Consider the following 17,050-nt stretch of genomic DNA (forward strand, 5'->3'; position numbering starts at 1 on the left):
ATGCTGCTTCCTGCTTCACCAGAACTTCACCCTGGGTATTACCCTGACCTCGATGAGAGAGGGCAGTATCAAGACTATACACCAGCAGACATGGAAGTGAAGCTTATTCATACGTCTTCCCATCTGTTTCTGTTACAACATGCACACAAGCAACAAGAAGATCGGAGAGATAGTCCTGACAGTGAAGGAGTTTCCTAAGGGAGTACAACCACTTCACAGCCCAACAAAGCGCAGAAGCATATACGTTTAGCCTCTTTTTGCATTGCCTGTATTTGTTGACAATGGTAAAAGAGGGTAGAAAAGTTATAGGGTATATCAGGACCAGACATGGGGGCCAGACTGAGACTCTGAACTGAGGACAGCGCTGTGGGCATCGTCTGACACCTCCATGAACATCTCTAAGGGACTGACAGGCAGTGCTCAGATACGCTGGGAGGACAATGAGGACTTGTGTATAAAAGGACATTAGGGGAAGGTTTGGGGGAGAGTGGAGAGGGGGGTATGCAGGGGAAGAAGAGGGTGAAGGGATAGGAGGGGATGGAAGGGTGAGGAAGGTAAGAGAGGAAGAATGACGGAGGGCGGAGGCAAGGGGTGGGAGATGGACAAGAGAGTGGAGAGGATACAGGGGTGAGAAGAAAGGAGAAAAGGGGAAAGGAGGATGAATGAGGAGGAGGTAATGCCAGGAGTCCAAACCACCAGAAGACGTGGTCTCAGTTCCAGCCCACCAACAACATGCTGCTCTGATTAGAGCCCGTGAGGGGAAGAGCCACAACAAGGACACAGTGCATGTTATTGCAATAAAAACAAGATCGACGTTCGGTGAGACAGGAAGGGATGGAGGAGAGGACAAGTAGACAGAGGACAAATGAACCAGGCAGACTGACACGACGGCTCTCAGCAGATCCCAGTCTGGGGTGCAGGAACACTGTCAACACTCCGAGAGGTTACCGGGGCAACAGGCTGGTGTTGGTGCTGTAAACGATGCTGTCAGAGCTTGGCCTCTTCACAGACAAGTTGGGTTGAAGTGCAGCCTCAGATGCAGGTGTTTGGATGTGTTTTCAGTCTGGGAACTCTCCGAGCAGCTAGCTCTGATGTCTGATGCTGGTTACATGCGATGTGGACCTGAGGTTTAGGCAGGTAAGGATATTACTGTGATTGACCAAATGTGAAGCTTGGCTAGTTATTCCACAGAACTAACGATTTCACCACGCCAAACAGAAAGCTGAGATACCAAGGTAATTCCAGGCAGGGACTCACACACACGTGCACACACACACATGCGCACACACATGCGTACACACACACACAGATGTGTTATTCATTCAACTTCTCCTGTCCTTTCCACTTCCGGCCAAAACCAGACAATTCTGCTAAGTCTGTTTAGTACATCTCATCATATGTTATTCTTCTCACCAAAAAGGGGGGGGGGTGAAGAAAAAGGACAAGAAAAGAAAAAGGGCAGCGGAATCGACTGTCGCTGCCATGGCAACGGGGTACACACGCGCGCGACTGGAAGTGACGGCCGTGCGGTGGGGCTGCGTTCCCATTGGCTGGGGCCGGAGCGGTGCATCGTGGGTCGTGGTTAATGTCATCCGCAGCTGCTCCAGCTGGAGAAGCCGTCGCTACACTGCCATGCGAACCCTCCGCTGAGCGCCGACCCAAAACAGGAAACTTCCTACGAGGGTGTCCTCACATGGAGGAGAGGATGGGCTGAAAACACACACACACACACACTCACGTGTGCATTTCAACACACACACACACACACACCCACACACACAGATAAAAACAACCCTTCTACAACCTAAAACCAGTTACTCTCCCTCTCTCTCCCTAGTCCTGGATGTTCACCACTATATCAGCCTGTTTATCAATCAATGGCATGTTTGTCAGATCGATTTCCTGATATTTCCACTCCTCCGCATCTCTGTATGGGGCATGTTGGAGCATAAGACATCCAGTGATGAGTCTCTTCTGTCCATCCAGTTACATTCCCTCAGTCGGTCTCTCCCACAAAGTATGTGTAGCTGGGTACCAAACGGAGGTTTATTATTTGAGGTCAGACAAAGAAGTCTCGTGGAGAGACCGAAAGAGAACTAAGGGTTTCCTTATGAAAAGAGCCATGAAAACTGGCATAAAATCAGTGATTCTGCTGCAGTGAGTGTCCATCCAGGAGCGGTGAGATTGGGCGGCTTGATTCTGGAGACTGAGAGGGAGATTGTTCTGACTAGGAAGAGGTCACGACCAGTGCTGGGATTCATACGAGGGAGACTTATTAAGAAATACCTCATGTAAGATGAACTGGAACAGAATAAACAGATGAGTCAGAGAAAGAGAAGAGAGAGGGGGGGGGAGAAAGAGAAGGAGAGATCCCTCTGCTGTTGTGTTTAGCTCTGTGTTCGGTGTTGTTTACGAGCATCTCACTGCAGTGTAGTTTCCCAGGCCTAATGATCACATTATCTCTCTCCCCCTCTCTCACTCTACCCCTCTACCTCTCACTCTCTCCCTCTGTCTCTCTCCCGCAGATGTGAAGAGAACGGAGAGATGAAAGTCCTGGCATCCACAGGCACAAGCACACACACACACACACACACACAAACACACACACACACAACCAGACATTTCCTCAATTCCCCCACACACTCAGTTAATCTAGGGCCTAGGCCACCCCGAAGACCAGATCTGTGCCGTGTGAGAGGAGAGGAGAGCAGAAAGAACAGAAAAGAGACAAAACTCAACTTCCACATCTAGGGGAAAAACTCTGACCTTTGACCCCCAACACAGAAGCCGTGGTCTGGGACTGTCAGTCTCTCTACCCTCCTGTAGGTTTACCCTCCAATCTTGTTCTTAGAGAGTTACCAATAGGTTTACCCTCCAACCCTGTTTCTGGAGAGCTATGCATACAGCGTATAAGATAACGTTGCCGGCTTTTGGTATTGATAATTGGCCAAGTGTATGAATACCCTTACTTGTGGTTAAAAAATCTGAAGTTATGCATGTAATGTGTGTCCACCTAATAATGAGGTAATGTCCTCAGGCCTATGCATGTTGGACTGAATTATTTTCTGTATCCCCTTTTACTAGCACCCTGTAGATTCTTATAAAATGATGTTTTTTCCACAGCGTTCTATCTAAATGAGATCTCTGGTGAGCTTGTCATCTCCACATCTAAATATACCGTAATAATGACCCTTCAACCCTCTGGATGCTTCTAGAACACCTTGTCTTCTCACTTAGTTGACGGGGCGTTGACATGTTCCTTCCTGCTCAGCCGGTTGCCTGCCCAATCATAAAACTGCGTTCTGTGGACAAGGGGAACAACCAGCGGACAGGAATAGAACCTCTGCTTGTGGTGACGTCACAAGTTAACTTGACCTCTTACTGACAGGAAGACTGTTGAAACTTGGTTTCAATAGTAATTATTTGTCATTTTTAACAGCATATTTGAAGCAGAATAACAGCTCTTTCAACTGATTTTTCAGGAAAGGAAGCTCCTACGTCAGGGTGTATTAAATAGTACAGACGCCTTATAATTCTTATAAATATAATTTATTCACTGTAAATTTGGCTTTGATGTAGTTTATTTCATTTAACAAATTTGTATCTATCTATTCCAAATTCTTTTGGTGAAACTTGTAACTTTTCCAGTTAGTCAACTTTATTAACATTTATTAAAAACCTGTCTATAGAAGAGTGGTGTTCAAGAAGGATCCAGGATCATTACCAGTCCATGGACCAACTCCCAAGAAGAAATTACCTCAGAAATTACAGAACATTACCACTTAGTTGAGTTCTCCTTTTAATAGATGTTCCTTCTTTTTGGTTCCTGTTCATAGTGAATTCTCAGGGGTAAGGGCTGTCGTGCGTCATGTTAATTGATCAATCACAGTGTAGGAGGTTCTCATAGTGACACCTCAGAGCCTGATAGAGCAATCAGTTTCCCTGCCAAGCACAGGACCTGTGTGTGTGTGCATGTGTGTATGTGTATTTGTGGGAATGTGTGTGTGTGTGTGCGTGTGTGACACTATTGCCACACATGAATGTGGTTTTGTTCTGACGATTTTATGAATGATTATAAAAACACACTCACAAATTCTGTGGAGTGATGCAATACTTCAAGTTACCAGAGTTAGCCAACAATAACTTAGAGTCAGTCATGGGACTTGTGCATTAAACACTTAGACATCTGCAATAAGATTTAATTTAACTAACTCTAGGTTCCCTCATGTATTCCAGCACACACACACACAAAAAAAAGAGTTCTCTTTTAGGTGATATGTGAGTTTTTGTTAAATTTTGTTAAACGTTAAATGTTCAATTTAAATGCATGGAGATTTACCTTCTGTGCATAAAACATAATACAACAAATGAATCGATAATCAGTTTATAATTAATGATAGTGTTCGGTACATAATCCTGCACATACTCTTTGCTTCCAGGAAGTTGAATAAGCGTCAACGCTAACCTATGCATTAGCCTTGGTGGTTCTTCTCACTGCACCACATTCTGGGCCACTGTGCCGGACTTCAGAAGCGTGCTGATGACATCATCGCTGTAGGACAGCGTGTCCCTCAGGACCTGGATGGTGTGTTGACCAATCAAAGGAGGGTGTGTCGGCTCCCCTATCTCAAAGCTGCTGAAACGCACGGCTGGACCTAGAAAGTAGGGAAACAGTAGAATAACTGTTATTATAAATCTATAATAATAGTATAACATACATGTCCTAACAGCAAATGTCATGTTTCTATAACTGTCCCATTACTTGGCCATACATTGAGTCATTCATTTACGAATATAGAACTTCATTCATCAGAGGGCGGGAATCAAGCTCATGTCCTTCTTCTGGGGTCAGGATCAACTGTCCCTCCGACACGCTCTCAACCAGCAGCAAAGAGGAGGAGAAAGAGGGTGATGTATAGGTGGAAAGAAGGGTAGCCTGGTTTCAATGAAGACACAAGCTAAACTGACATCCAAGAGCTGGCAGAGAGGGTAGGAAAGGGGGAAAGAAAGTAGGAGAGAAGCTGCATGGAAAAGAACAGAGGTTAAGACAGACGAGAGGAACGGAGGGAGGGTAGAGCGGAACCCTAAAAACAAGTGTGCATGCTTGTGAGGGATGGAACCCTGATCACGAGTGTGTGTGTGCGTGTGTGGGGAGCGCGTGTGGTTTCTCTTAACCTCTTGATGTCTGAGCAGTTAGGAGGGAGGACTCCACCACAGCCTCCTTCTACGCAGTATGCACCCCTCCCTTTGGTCCCTCTAACTCCCTCTGTTGCTTTGTCTCCTTCTCTCCCCTCTCTCTCTCTCTCTCTACCTCTCTTTCTCTCTCTCATTCCCTCTATCTCTCTCTCTATCTCTCCTTCATCTTTTTCTTTGTCTAACTTACTCTCTCCCTCCTTTACTCCTGTCTTCTTTCCAGATATGAGGGCAGCCACAGGGCTCATCTTCAGCCACGAGACATCTGCTACTCCTCAGCCTTCCCAGTCCTCCATCATTCCACTTCCAGCCCTCTGCCACCACCAGTCCCAAATCCAGCCCAATGCCCACACCTCCAACCTACTTTGTCTCTCTCTCTCTCTCTCTCTCTTTCTCTCTCTCTCTCTCTTCTCTCTCTGCATCTCTCTCTTTTACTCTCTCTATCTCAGTCTCTCCCTTCCTCCTGTCTGAATAGCCTAATGGTATCCAGTCTTTTGTTCAGTTGGGGACAAACTGCTCTGATCACATCCCTTCAGTCGGTCCCGTGCTCCGAGGATACAAATAAAACGTGTCCATCACATGCATACACACACGCACGCACATCATTCAGATACAGTTCAGTTCCAACTCATTAAGCACTACACTGGTGCGACAGTGTACGGGATGCACAGCCACAAAGCAGACTGGCCAGTCTGATGTGTGTGTGCTTGTGTGTGTGCTTGTGTGTGTGCTTGTGTGTGTGTGTGTGTGTGTGTGTGTGTGTGTGTGTGTGTGAGATTCAACCAAGCATTTTTTGTTAGTTTCCGGTTGGTTCCACAGAGTTCCCTTGTATGGTTCCGAGGAGCGAACCGTGACCCGTGAAGAACCTCACTGTTTGCCCTCTAGCTGTTCCTGGAAACTGAGCAGAATAGTCTGGTATGGTCACCACCACTGCTGTGGTCAGGATGAGTCACCACTATCTACACACCACTATGCAGACTAATCTATCCACACTATCTATAGAGAGAAGGAGGGAGGGAAATGTACAGACCTACCGTATCTTTAAAAACTATATAGAGAAGGAGGACGATAAAGGAAGAAAAAGAAAGGATTCACAAAGCGTGGCATTACAGGGAAACCATAAGGGCGACAAGGGCATTTGGTTACAAGGGATGATTGGTGCTTTTTTTAATTGGTTCTTTTCTCATTAAGCATTTCTGAATCTTCTAAAACTGGTGATGTGTCAGTACACCTTTTCTCCATTTCAGTCTCTTTATTTCTCTCCCCACCTCCCATGCCTTTGATCAGGGCTGTCAGTAAGAGAGAATCTTCATCTTGGTCCATTTCATTCCACACAAGGTGTCCTCCCTTCCTTTCTCTTTCTTGCCTTTCTCGCTTCCCCCTCTCCTGCTTCCCTTTAATCAGCTAGTCGGTGTGGCAGGATGCTGTCTGGACCTCCATCTGATGCATGTTTTATATCTCCATGCCTTTCAGGCCTCGCTGCCTCCCAGAAAGAGAGAGAGGGAGGGGGAGAGGGAGAGAGAGAGAGAGAGAGAGAGAGAGAGAGAGAGAGAGAGAGAGAAAGGGAGTGACAGGGATGCCTCTCAGAGAGGGGGGGGGGAGAGAGAGAGAAAGTCTTCTCCAGCCTCCCCTCTTCTAGTCTTCTAGGGAGAGACATGAGCAGGAGACCTATCAGGCAGCAGACCAGGGAAACAGAAAGAGATCGAAAGGAGGACAAGAAGATAAGACCTGCACCTGACATCAGTAGCAGAGAAACACTTGTCGATAACAGGTAACGTGTGCTTAGCATGTGCTTAGCATGTGCTTATAGCGTGTGCAGCTGGTGAGTTCCTGTTTCCAGACAAAGGGAGTGTGTGATCCTTTCATGCAGCACTGCTTCAGTGTTTGATACATCCAAGCTTTGATCTGTAATGTTGTACTGGCTGATGCTGCCTTACTGAACTCCCTCCCTCCCTCCGAGTGTCTCTACTGCAACCCCCCCTTCCCCTCCTCCGTCTCCATGACGCTCTGACTCAAGGTGTCTCTAACACTAACAAGTGGAGAGATAAATCACTCAGCATGATCTTACAGGGATTTCCACCGGAAGACAGAACCAGCAGAGATACATCACAGGGGACTGGAACTGGAGGGACCTAGCACCTAAAGCTGCTTCACTGGCAGACTGGATTAACAGAGATATATGGTTCTGGCTGGTCCAGGACTGACTATAAAAGAGGGAAGGAAGGAAGGAAGGAAGGAAGGAAGGAAGGAAGGAAGGAAGGAAGGAAGGAAGGAAGGAAGGAAGGAAGGAAGGAAGAAAGGAAGGAAAGAAGGAAGATTGGTATGTCAGGCATGGGAGAGTACAGTGAGTTTACATATGACAGCAATCTGTGGATCAACTGAGCTTTTCTTGACCAATTTAAGACTAAAAAATATAAATCGACCACAAAGTCCCCTGAGCTTCATGCCATGTGGCGAACTGGCCAGATCCCCTCCCTCTCTTCTTCTTCTTCTTCTTCTTCCTCCCTCCCTCTCTCTCTGTCTCTCTCTCTCTCTCTCTCCATCTTTCTTTCTCTCACTCTCTCTGTCTCACTCACTCTCACTCTCTTTCTCTCTCTCTCTTTCCTCTCCCAATCCGTCCCTCTCTGAGGGATGAGGGCTGAGATCAGTGATTCCACCAATGAAGACCATATTTTCAGGTGGCAGCTTTTGGTTACACAAGGTGTGTGTGTGTGGCTGTGTGTGTTAATGGGGTCAAACAGTGCAGGAACAAAGGGAGTAACTGAGCAGTAACACAATACCCTGTTGTGATGTTCTGCAGAAAGTTCTGGAAGAGCCTGAGGAGTTATAACACACCGATGAGGCGTGACCGTCGGGGTCGGGCCGGGGTCTACGTACATGGCCTGTAAACATCCCTTACCCGCTACTTCTCTTCTACATGAAGGCCTCATCATCAGTATATATATATATATATATATATATATAAATATATATATATATATATGTAATCTGATCTCCATAGTGATATTGTGCCTCCGTTTAGCGTGGAATAGAAAACAATTTTATTCAGGCTGTAATACTGGAAAACATTCATAAAGTCTGATTGAAATACAACGCAGGGCAGATTACTGCATAACTGAAGAATTTCTGGAAATCTAAACTGAACACAACTTCCAGCAAACCTGTGTGAATGAATGTCAACTACTGTGGCTACAACTTGACCATTCGTGGTGTTTGACCAGGAATGGGCCAGGTCGGATCTCAAGGCCTAGTTCACACACATACACACACACACACACACAAACACACTTAGACACACCCACAAACACTGCTGGCTGACTGGCTGACTGGGACCCTGGCCCCATGCTTCAGACAGATCAAATGAACGGGAATATTTTAGGAAAGGCCAGACAAGCAGATGCCATTAATGAGGCTGTTACACAATGAGCCTTGTTGGTGTATGTATGTGTGTCAGGGTGAGTGTGTTCATTTGTTTGTGTGAGTAGGCAGGTTTGTGTATGTGTGTGTGCATGTTTGTGTGCGTGTGTATCTTTGTGTGTCAGTGGTGCTATTACATAAGGTGTCAGATCTCCCGCTCCTTCCCGTCTCCCGACATTACCGTATTTTCCGAACTATAAGTCACACTTTTTTTCAGTTTGGCTGGTCCTGCAACTTATAGTCAGGTGCGATTTATGTATCAAAATACATATCATTTAACCTGTTTTTAAATGTTAATTCATACTGACTGACATGAACCAACAAGTTCAACGGATTCAGCGATGTGGAATGATATTGGGAGCTTGGTGAACTAGCTTACTGGAAACTCGCTTGTTGGACTCCCTAGCTTGTTATGTTAATTTAGCCTATTCAACCTGCCAGGTATGTTCTTTATGCTATTGAGTAGCTGAATAACTGTTAATGTGTTAAGTTAACATACCGGACACCTATCCAGCCTGTTGTTCTGTGTGCTACTTGTATAGTTGAATAACTTTCCTTTCCAGATTAAATGTTTGTTCTTGGTCTTGGATTTTGTGAAATACATTTCGAAATAAATGCGATTTATAGTCCAGTGCGATTTATATATACGTTTTTTTCCTCTTCATGATGCATTTTTTGACTGATGCGACTTATACTCCGGAGCGACTTCTAGTCTGGAAAATACGGTACATCATGTTTACTGATCTGGAGTCCAGACGCTAATGGCCAGATTTTCTCTCCTCTTTGTCGAGAAAGACAAATCATTGAAGAGACAATGGACGTGCTTTTCTGAGCTACACGTTTTCAAGGCGCATCACCCGACAACCAGACCATAATAGCACAATCACTACTCTGTCCATCAAGACCAGCCACAGAGCAGACAGAGAAAGACATGAGAGAGGAAACAATAAAAGCACACAGTGAAAGAATGGAGAGGCAAGATACAAAACTAATTAGTGAGGATGGGATGACATTTTTGTCCTTTCTTCTCCAGTGTTTGATAAACAAGAGAGAACAGGCAGAAACAGGAAGAGACTAAGAGGAGGATGGAGGAAAGGTCAGTAGACACATGTTGAAAAGGCCTCAACTTCTGATGGTGCTCAGGACCATGGATACCAGAGTAAGATGAAAGAAAGAAAGAAAGAAAGAAAGAAAGAAAGAAAGAAAGAAAGAAAGGGGTGGGAAGAAACAAAGAAAGGGAGATATGGAGAAGATTACAGTGAGCGGAGAAAAAGAGAAAGAGGGAAAGGAAAGAGAGAGAGAGGGGTGGAGGGAGAGAGATGGTGAGAGGGAGGCACTAAGGGATGTAATGTATATGAGGAGAGGATGTTGGTTTTGGGGTGGAGGTCAGGGCAGAGGTGTGTGTCTGTGTTGTGGTACTTGTGTATCCTTCCTCATCATCTAGTGATCTGTTTCATATGGGGGAATAACACAGAGGATACACACTCATAAACAACAGGTTGAAGTAATCAAACTCAGACATACACCACTACCACTGATTGCGTTTGTGTTTGTATGGGTGTGTGTGTGTGTGTGTACGTGTATTCATGCCGGTGTGTGTGTGTGTGTTTGTGTCACTCGAGGGAACATGGCTGACATCAAACACTGCTTAGTTCACAAAGTAACAGAATTAAGATCCCATTGAAAGCCCAACCGCCATGCTTCTTGAAGTGGTTCCTCCGTCCCTGTCAGGGTTCAGCAGGAGAGGGTCCCAGCCAGGCCTCCCTGAGCCAAACACAACACACTCAACTGCTGTGTCTGTGTTAGATGTGTGAAGTATAAAGTTGTCCATGAAGGGTTCTGTCACAGGCCAAACCGTCTGGATGGAAATAGGCAGACAACTAACACATAGGAACTCAGGGGGAACATACATACACACTCATACACGCACACACATACGCACTCTTTCTGTCTTAGTTGACTGCTGAGGAAACAGAAATGTGCTTGTTGATTTATATCCTAGCCGTTTGTAGGTTTACATATTGTTGGTTTACATCCTGGCAGTTGCTTCGTTGTACTGGAGAAAAGACAACATGTGGGATCAAAGGAGGACAGGAGAAGAGACAATTAGGATATGATTTGTGTGTGTGTGTGAGTGTCACTGACCTGGTACAGAGATTTGTCCAGCAGTAGGGTGATTCATCTTCTGGATCAAGCCATTGTGAGCCACCTGAGACACAAAACAATTAACATTAAACTCGACAACAATAAAGTTAAGCAGGATTTGTAATATTTATTGATATTCTGTTGAGATCATGCATCTTATTAGCTCATGTGTAGTATTCTGAGATGACTTTCAGTCAGGGTCACGATGACAGCCTGACTGAAAAAATCTTACAAGCACTAGTATAAAACAGGAACTGGTTCCCGTCCACAGCCCGCCCCACCTCCCCTGCCCATCACAGTGGCCCTGTTAGCTCGCTCCCCTCCCTGCCAGGCCCTGTTACCATCACCAGCATGGCTATACATCACAAACTCCCTGTCTGCCAGTTATGTAAGACCAGACAGACAGGCCACACACACAGTATATCTCTCTCTCTCTCTCTCTCCATCCCTATCTCCATTTCCAATCCCTGTCTACCCTCCCACCCGCTCCCCCTCTCTCCCTCTCCCTCTCCCTCTCTCTCTCTCTCTCTCTCTCTATCTCTCTCTCTCTCTCTCTCTCTCTCTCTCTCTCTCTCTCTCTCTCTCTCTTCTCTCTCTCTCTCCAAGGGGAAAGCCTTCATGCAGTGGTGCACTTATGGGTGAGTGTGTCATAGGTGTCCCTCCATCCCTCCATCTTTTCCCAGTAGTGTCTGTGGCCTTTCTTACCAGGAAGTTCTGCCACCAGGGAGACAACTCACAGACACACACACAAACACACAAGCAGATTTGGAAAACATTTAAAGAAGAAACCTCACAGTTTGACAAAGTTACCCTGACCTTCACAGGCCTTTGACTGGTGCCTGGAAGTAAACATAACTCAACAGGGAACCCATGGGTGGACGGATGGATGGAAGGATGAATGGATGGAGAATGGATGGACAGAAGGATGAATGGATGGAAGGGATGGATGATAAAACCATTAGTTTTTCAAATTCAGATGCTCTCAAACTGTCTCAGTCTACTGCAGATGCAATTAGAGAGGGAGAGAGGCAGGGAGAGAGAAGGAGGGAGGGAGAGAGGCAGGGAGAGAGAAGGAGGGAGAGAGGGAGGGAGAGAGAGAGAAGGAGGGAGGGAGAGAGGGAGAGAGAAGAAGGGAGGGAGAGAGGGAGGGAGAGAGAGAGAAGGAGGGAGGGAGATAATGATGATGTATTTTCCAAAGAGAACTTTTATTATGGAGCTCTTCCTGGTGGATATCTGAGTCTGGGAACGCTTTTGAGGGAAGAATAACAGTCAAGACCTCGAGTCCCCTGTTGACCAACACACACATTTATATTTACCAACACACACACACACACACAGAGATAACAACACCCCCACCCCAACATACACACACGGATACTAACAAACACACACACATACATACACACTGAGGGTCACCAGAGGCTCCCCTGCATGTGACAGCACTTCCAGTTGGACACTGCTGTTTTTCTCCCAAAAGGCCACACATTTTGATTATGTTTGTTATCTTTACTGTTTGTTTACTTGTTTGTTAGTATTGCACTAGTTTGTTTACCTACTGTGTGGTACATCACACAGAGTTTGCTCAGGCACCCACGTACATCAACGGATATGAGACAGCACTGATACCATCAGCCATGTCACCATAGTAACCTTCCCATAGTAACTTTCCCATAGTAACCTCACAACAGCTCTTCTCTACACCTCCTTGTTCCTTTCTTCTCCGTTCTGCTCTTCTGCGCTCTTCTCTCCTCCCCCGCACTCCTGCATGCCCCTCCCTGTTTCTCTCTGGGCCTTTCTTCTCCACACCACACCATGATTAAAGAGAGAAAAGCTATAAACCAGAACATTGCAGTCACCCGCGTCACACAACTCAAGACATGGCAGGAAATATGTACATGTTAGAGTGTGTGTGTGTGTGTTGTGTGTGTTGAATCCATCACCAGACAGAAATGACAGTACTTCAGTTCTGCTGTCTTACTCCCAGGAGACAAATAGGAGAAATGCTGAATATCCCCCCCACCCCCCAACACACACACAAATAAATAAAAAGTAGGGACAAGGAAAGGGAGGGATGAGAAAGCAAAAGGACTGAAACCCAGGTTGAAGTTAATGATAGCTCTTATTTCCTCCATTATGTTATAGTCAGAAGGCTCATCCATGAAACTGACAAACACACGCACATGCTGACCCTATCTCTCTCTCTCTTTCTCTCTCTCTCTCTTTCACACACACACACACACACACACACACACACACACACACACACAAACACACACACACACACACACACACACACACACACACACACACACACACACAGGAGTGATGAGTTGTCCAATGGCTACTACAGCTACCCACTCAGAGAACCAAGGTGACCTGAGGAGGTGGAGGAGGAGGTGAAGGAGGTGGAAACAAGAAGAGGGCATGAAACACATTATGACACACACACATACACACACACGCACACCCACACACACACACACACATCCTTCCACAGTTCCATGTGAGTGTTTCATACTGTATATAGTCTCCTGTTTCTGACTAAACATTTATCCAAGTCATGTGAACCCCAGGCCTCGCTTCACACCCCATCATGGGATGTGTGCATGTCTGTGTGTGTGTGCGTGTGCGTGGGCACGTGTGTGTCTGTGTGTCTGTATGTGTGTGGGAATGTGTGTATATGTGTATGTGTGTGCTTCCTAGCTTGCATAAAGCGTATGTATGTTACCAAGCAAGCAGAACAAGGCAAGTTGTGATTTCCAGTTTGTCCTGGAGCTGGTCCTGACAGACAGACAGACGGCCTGGCAGGGACGTGAACACATGACCTGTAGATGACCTGGGCCAGGGATGTGACCCATGCTCATCCAGGGAGAGGAAGAATGTTCACCTTATGCAGACATGCACAAAGACAGACACATGATGTATTCGCGCACACAAACAGGCACACACCCACACACAAATGCACACACACGTGCACACACACGTGCAAACACACGTGCACACACACGCACCCACAAATACACATCCAAACACACTATAAAGAGTCGGGGGCGTCCTGGCTGGCAGCTGAATGGCGCGGCTGGCACACCAGCTACGCATGTGTCTCACATCCATCTTTGTGGAAACACCCAGCCATGTGTGTGTGTGTGTGTGTGTGTGTGTCGGCAGGCACGCAGTAAAGAGCATGTTTATTTGTCTTTCTCTCATTCCTAACAGCTGTCGTGGAACACGAGGACCAGGGCCATGCGACTGCTCCGACTGCTCCCTCTAACCCAACAGTCCTCTACCTTTTCTTCCCTCTCTCTCTCTTTTTCCATCCATGCCTCCATGTCTCCATCCTTTGCCTCCCCTACTCAATGTTTCATTGTTTCACACCCCAATAATCCTTTATCTCCCTCCGTCCCTCTGTAACCTCCCTCCTCCATAACCACCCCTTCCCTCCACCTCTCTCTCTCGTCAGAATGACAATGAGGAGCGAGCAGAAAGAAACTGGAGAAGAAGGAGGTGAAGGAAATCGGATGGAAATGGTAAAGTCCCAGTACTCAAACAGTCTCTCCGTGCACAATGAAATCCATGCAGAGTGTAATGTAATCTACTTGTTGACATCATTGCATCCACATGTTAATCAGACTGTTACTCTTGTTATGTATGGCAGAAAGGGATACTGACAGAACAGCAGGACGAGGCCCCCCTTCCCCCTCTCATCTTCCCTCCCCTTTCCTTTCCCTTCTTTTCCACCCTCCCTCCTCTTTCCAGCTACTTTCCGAAGGTTTGAGAAGACCAGTCTCACAGAAGCTTCCAGAGACATTCATCTCCTTAATGAGAACGTGAGCAGCCCCAGGATGGATCTGTTACACTTACTAGAAGCAGACCTTTCAGAGCATCCATCAGCAGGCCTGTCCTGGACCTGCACCCAGAACCGCACGTCAACACTCTGCCAGCAGGGGACTGGAGACACGGGGCTCTCTTTCTCTCCGTTTCGCTCCCTCCCTCTTTACCCTGGTCTCAGTCCTCCCATACTGTGCCCCCAACACACACTTATCACCTGCTTGGTGACCATGTGTGGCTGCTAAAGGGGTGGAGGGGCAGCTCCTGCAGCCTTTCTACCTCTGTAGAGCCTTAAGGTGGGGAGAGAGAGACGGGGGGGGGGTGACAGGGGGGTGGGGAAGGAGGCGCTGTGTGACCCAGCACTGGGTCCCATGTGCTTTGATTTTTAGGAGACCACTTCACCTCACGATGCTTCTCAACACGAGCCTTGATCAAAAGATAACTGGCTGATGAGAACATCATGCTGCTGTGGTTTTACCCCTGGCACGAGCCACTGGCCCCCACCCCTTCACCTCCTTCACCCTCCTTCCCTTCTCCATCCCTCCTTCCCTTCTCCATCCCTCCTTCCCTTCTCCATCTTCCTTCCCTTCTCCATCCCTCCTTCCCTCCTCAATCCCTCCTTCCCTTCTCCATCCCTCCTTCCCTTCTCCATCCCTCCTTCCCTTCTCCATCCCTCCTTCCCTTCTCCATCCCTCCTTTCTGCCATCTCACACACACACTGTTTCCAAATTTGTCTCTCTGTCCCCCCTCCCCCCTAAATCCCACCCATGTACTGTTCAGCCATGTTTTTCCATGTTTCCCAGTGGTTCACTGGGATATGTATTCATTCTTTTGATATGAAGAAGGTTTATATAAAGTAATTAATTCCTGTGGTCTGAAGCACATTTTAGGGTGATTGAGACTGATAGCAGAGTGTGTCAGAATGTGCTATGACCCTCCCCCCACCCAGCCACCCACCCACCCACTCAACCTCCTCATTACTTGCTTCCTCCTTCTCTTCATCCTTCTCTCCATACCTCTCTCCTCCGTCCCTCCCTCCAGCCCTCTGCCCCCCTCTCCCCCTTCATGGCTCCCTCCCTCCTGCGCTAACCCTCCAGCTCTTTAGTGTCTTTGAAGCAGGCGATCTCTATGGACGGCTAGATCCTAAGAAGCGTTGAAGTCCTCAGCTAGTCAGGGGGTCAACGGAAGGGTCCTCCCAGCCCGGCGGACATGAAACTGACTAGCAGATGAGTGCTGCTGCTGGTGCTGGTGCAGTGTGTGTGTGTGTTCCAGGGGGTTGCAGTTTCGAGCATGCCCCTCCTGAGAGGGGTCTTTGATTCCTCTATCCGTCCATCTCTCCCTCCATACCGTCAGCGTAATGATGTCAGAACTCTCTCACTCCCTCTCCATCCCGCCCGCCCGCCCGCCCTTCCTCCCTGCTCTCTCCCATCCACCTCTCCTCCTCTTTGAAGTGATATGCTGTGAGCTTGCCTCTCCCTGGGGTGGAGACACGCTCCTCCTGACCCCACCACCCTACACACATTATGGTACAACACAGCACATCATGGGGTCTGACTCTGAGCAGGGGGAAAGGTGTGTGTGTGTGTGTGTGTGTGTGAGACGGTGATGGGACAGGGTCATTATCAATCCCGCAGAACTAAAACACATATTTATAGGACATAAAGGAGACTAGTGTTGGTGAGGTGACAGTGATGAGGATTGTTCCTGTGCTTTCCCTGTGTTTCCCTGCTGGCTGAGTCAGCTGCTGTATCTGGTTTCTACTGAGCGCGCGCACACACACACCCACACACATACACACCCACACACACACACACACACACACACACACACGGGTTTCCCTTGAAACCTATACTCCCCCATTACAGTGCTGTATGTCCCCTGGCAGTCTATCTATACAGATATAATAATATAATAGTGAGGTATGAACACACACACACACGCAGCTCACATCTTCAGTCTACAGAGGGAGTGCACTGCTGACCTGTTCCTGTCAGGTCTGGCCTCCTGCCCTCTAGGGGGCAGTATCAAGTATCTCACAGCTCTGCTCCCCTGGGGGCTGGGGTGAGTGAGAGAGGAGCTGAGTGCTGTGAAGGACTTGGACACCTCTGTAGCAGAACTGGCTTCTGGGTGTGTGTGTGGGGGTGTGTGTGTATGCGTGCATGTGTGTGCAGGAGCGATGGTCAGACCATATGAGTGTGTGGAGGAAGTTCTCTTTTCAGTGGAAAAACAGCAACTTACTCTGCTCCTCTAATAAGTAACACCTGACAACTTGACAGAGTCTTCACTCAGCAGGCTGGAAACACCATCTCCAAGACTTCTGGAACTCACCATCCTCAGTAATGGGAGAGACTTATCACTTCAGTGACAGGGATATTACAGGAAAATACACACACACATCCCCCCCACACCCACACCCCCGACTATCCCCCCCCCCCCCACACACACACACACAGCGTTACAAGGACAC

General features: G+C 47.4%; 1 protein-coding gene across 1 annotated transcript in view; it reads right to left on the reverse strand.

Annotated features, from left to right (window-relative positions):
- Window positions 1-4,279: 4,279 nt before the first annotated feature.
- The window catches only part of sugct (succinyl-CoA:glutarate-CoA transferase), a 39,995-nt gene continuing 27,224 nt past the window's right edge, over window positions 4,280-17,050 (reverse strand). Inside the window, exons 13-14 of the mRNA XM_084703893.1 lie at window positions 10,756-10,819; window positions 4,280-4,655 (exon numbers count right to left, since the gene is read on the reverse strand). Of these exons, the coding sequence (XP_084560019.1) occupies window positions 4,492-4,655; window positions 10,756-10,819 (228 nt within the window). The 3' untranslated portion in view covers window positions 4,280-4,491. The remainder of the gene's footprint in view (window positions 4,656-10,755; window positions 10,820-17,050) is intronic.

This window comes from Hypomesus nipponensis, chromosome 8 (assembly GCF_054491055.1).
Source record: "Hypomesus nipponensis isolate SF chromosome 8, ASM5449105v1, whole genome shotgun sequence".
Taxonomy (NCBI): domain Eukaryota; kingdom Metazoa; phylum Chordata; class Actinopteri; order Osmeriformes; family Osmeridae; genus Hypomesus; species Hypomesus nipponensis.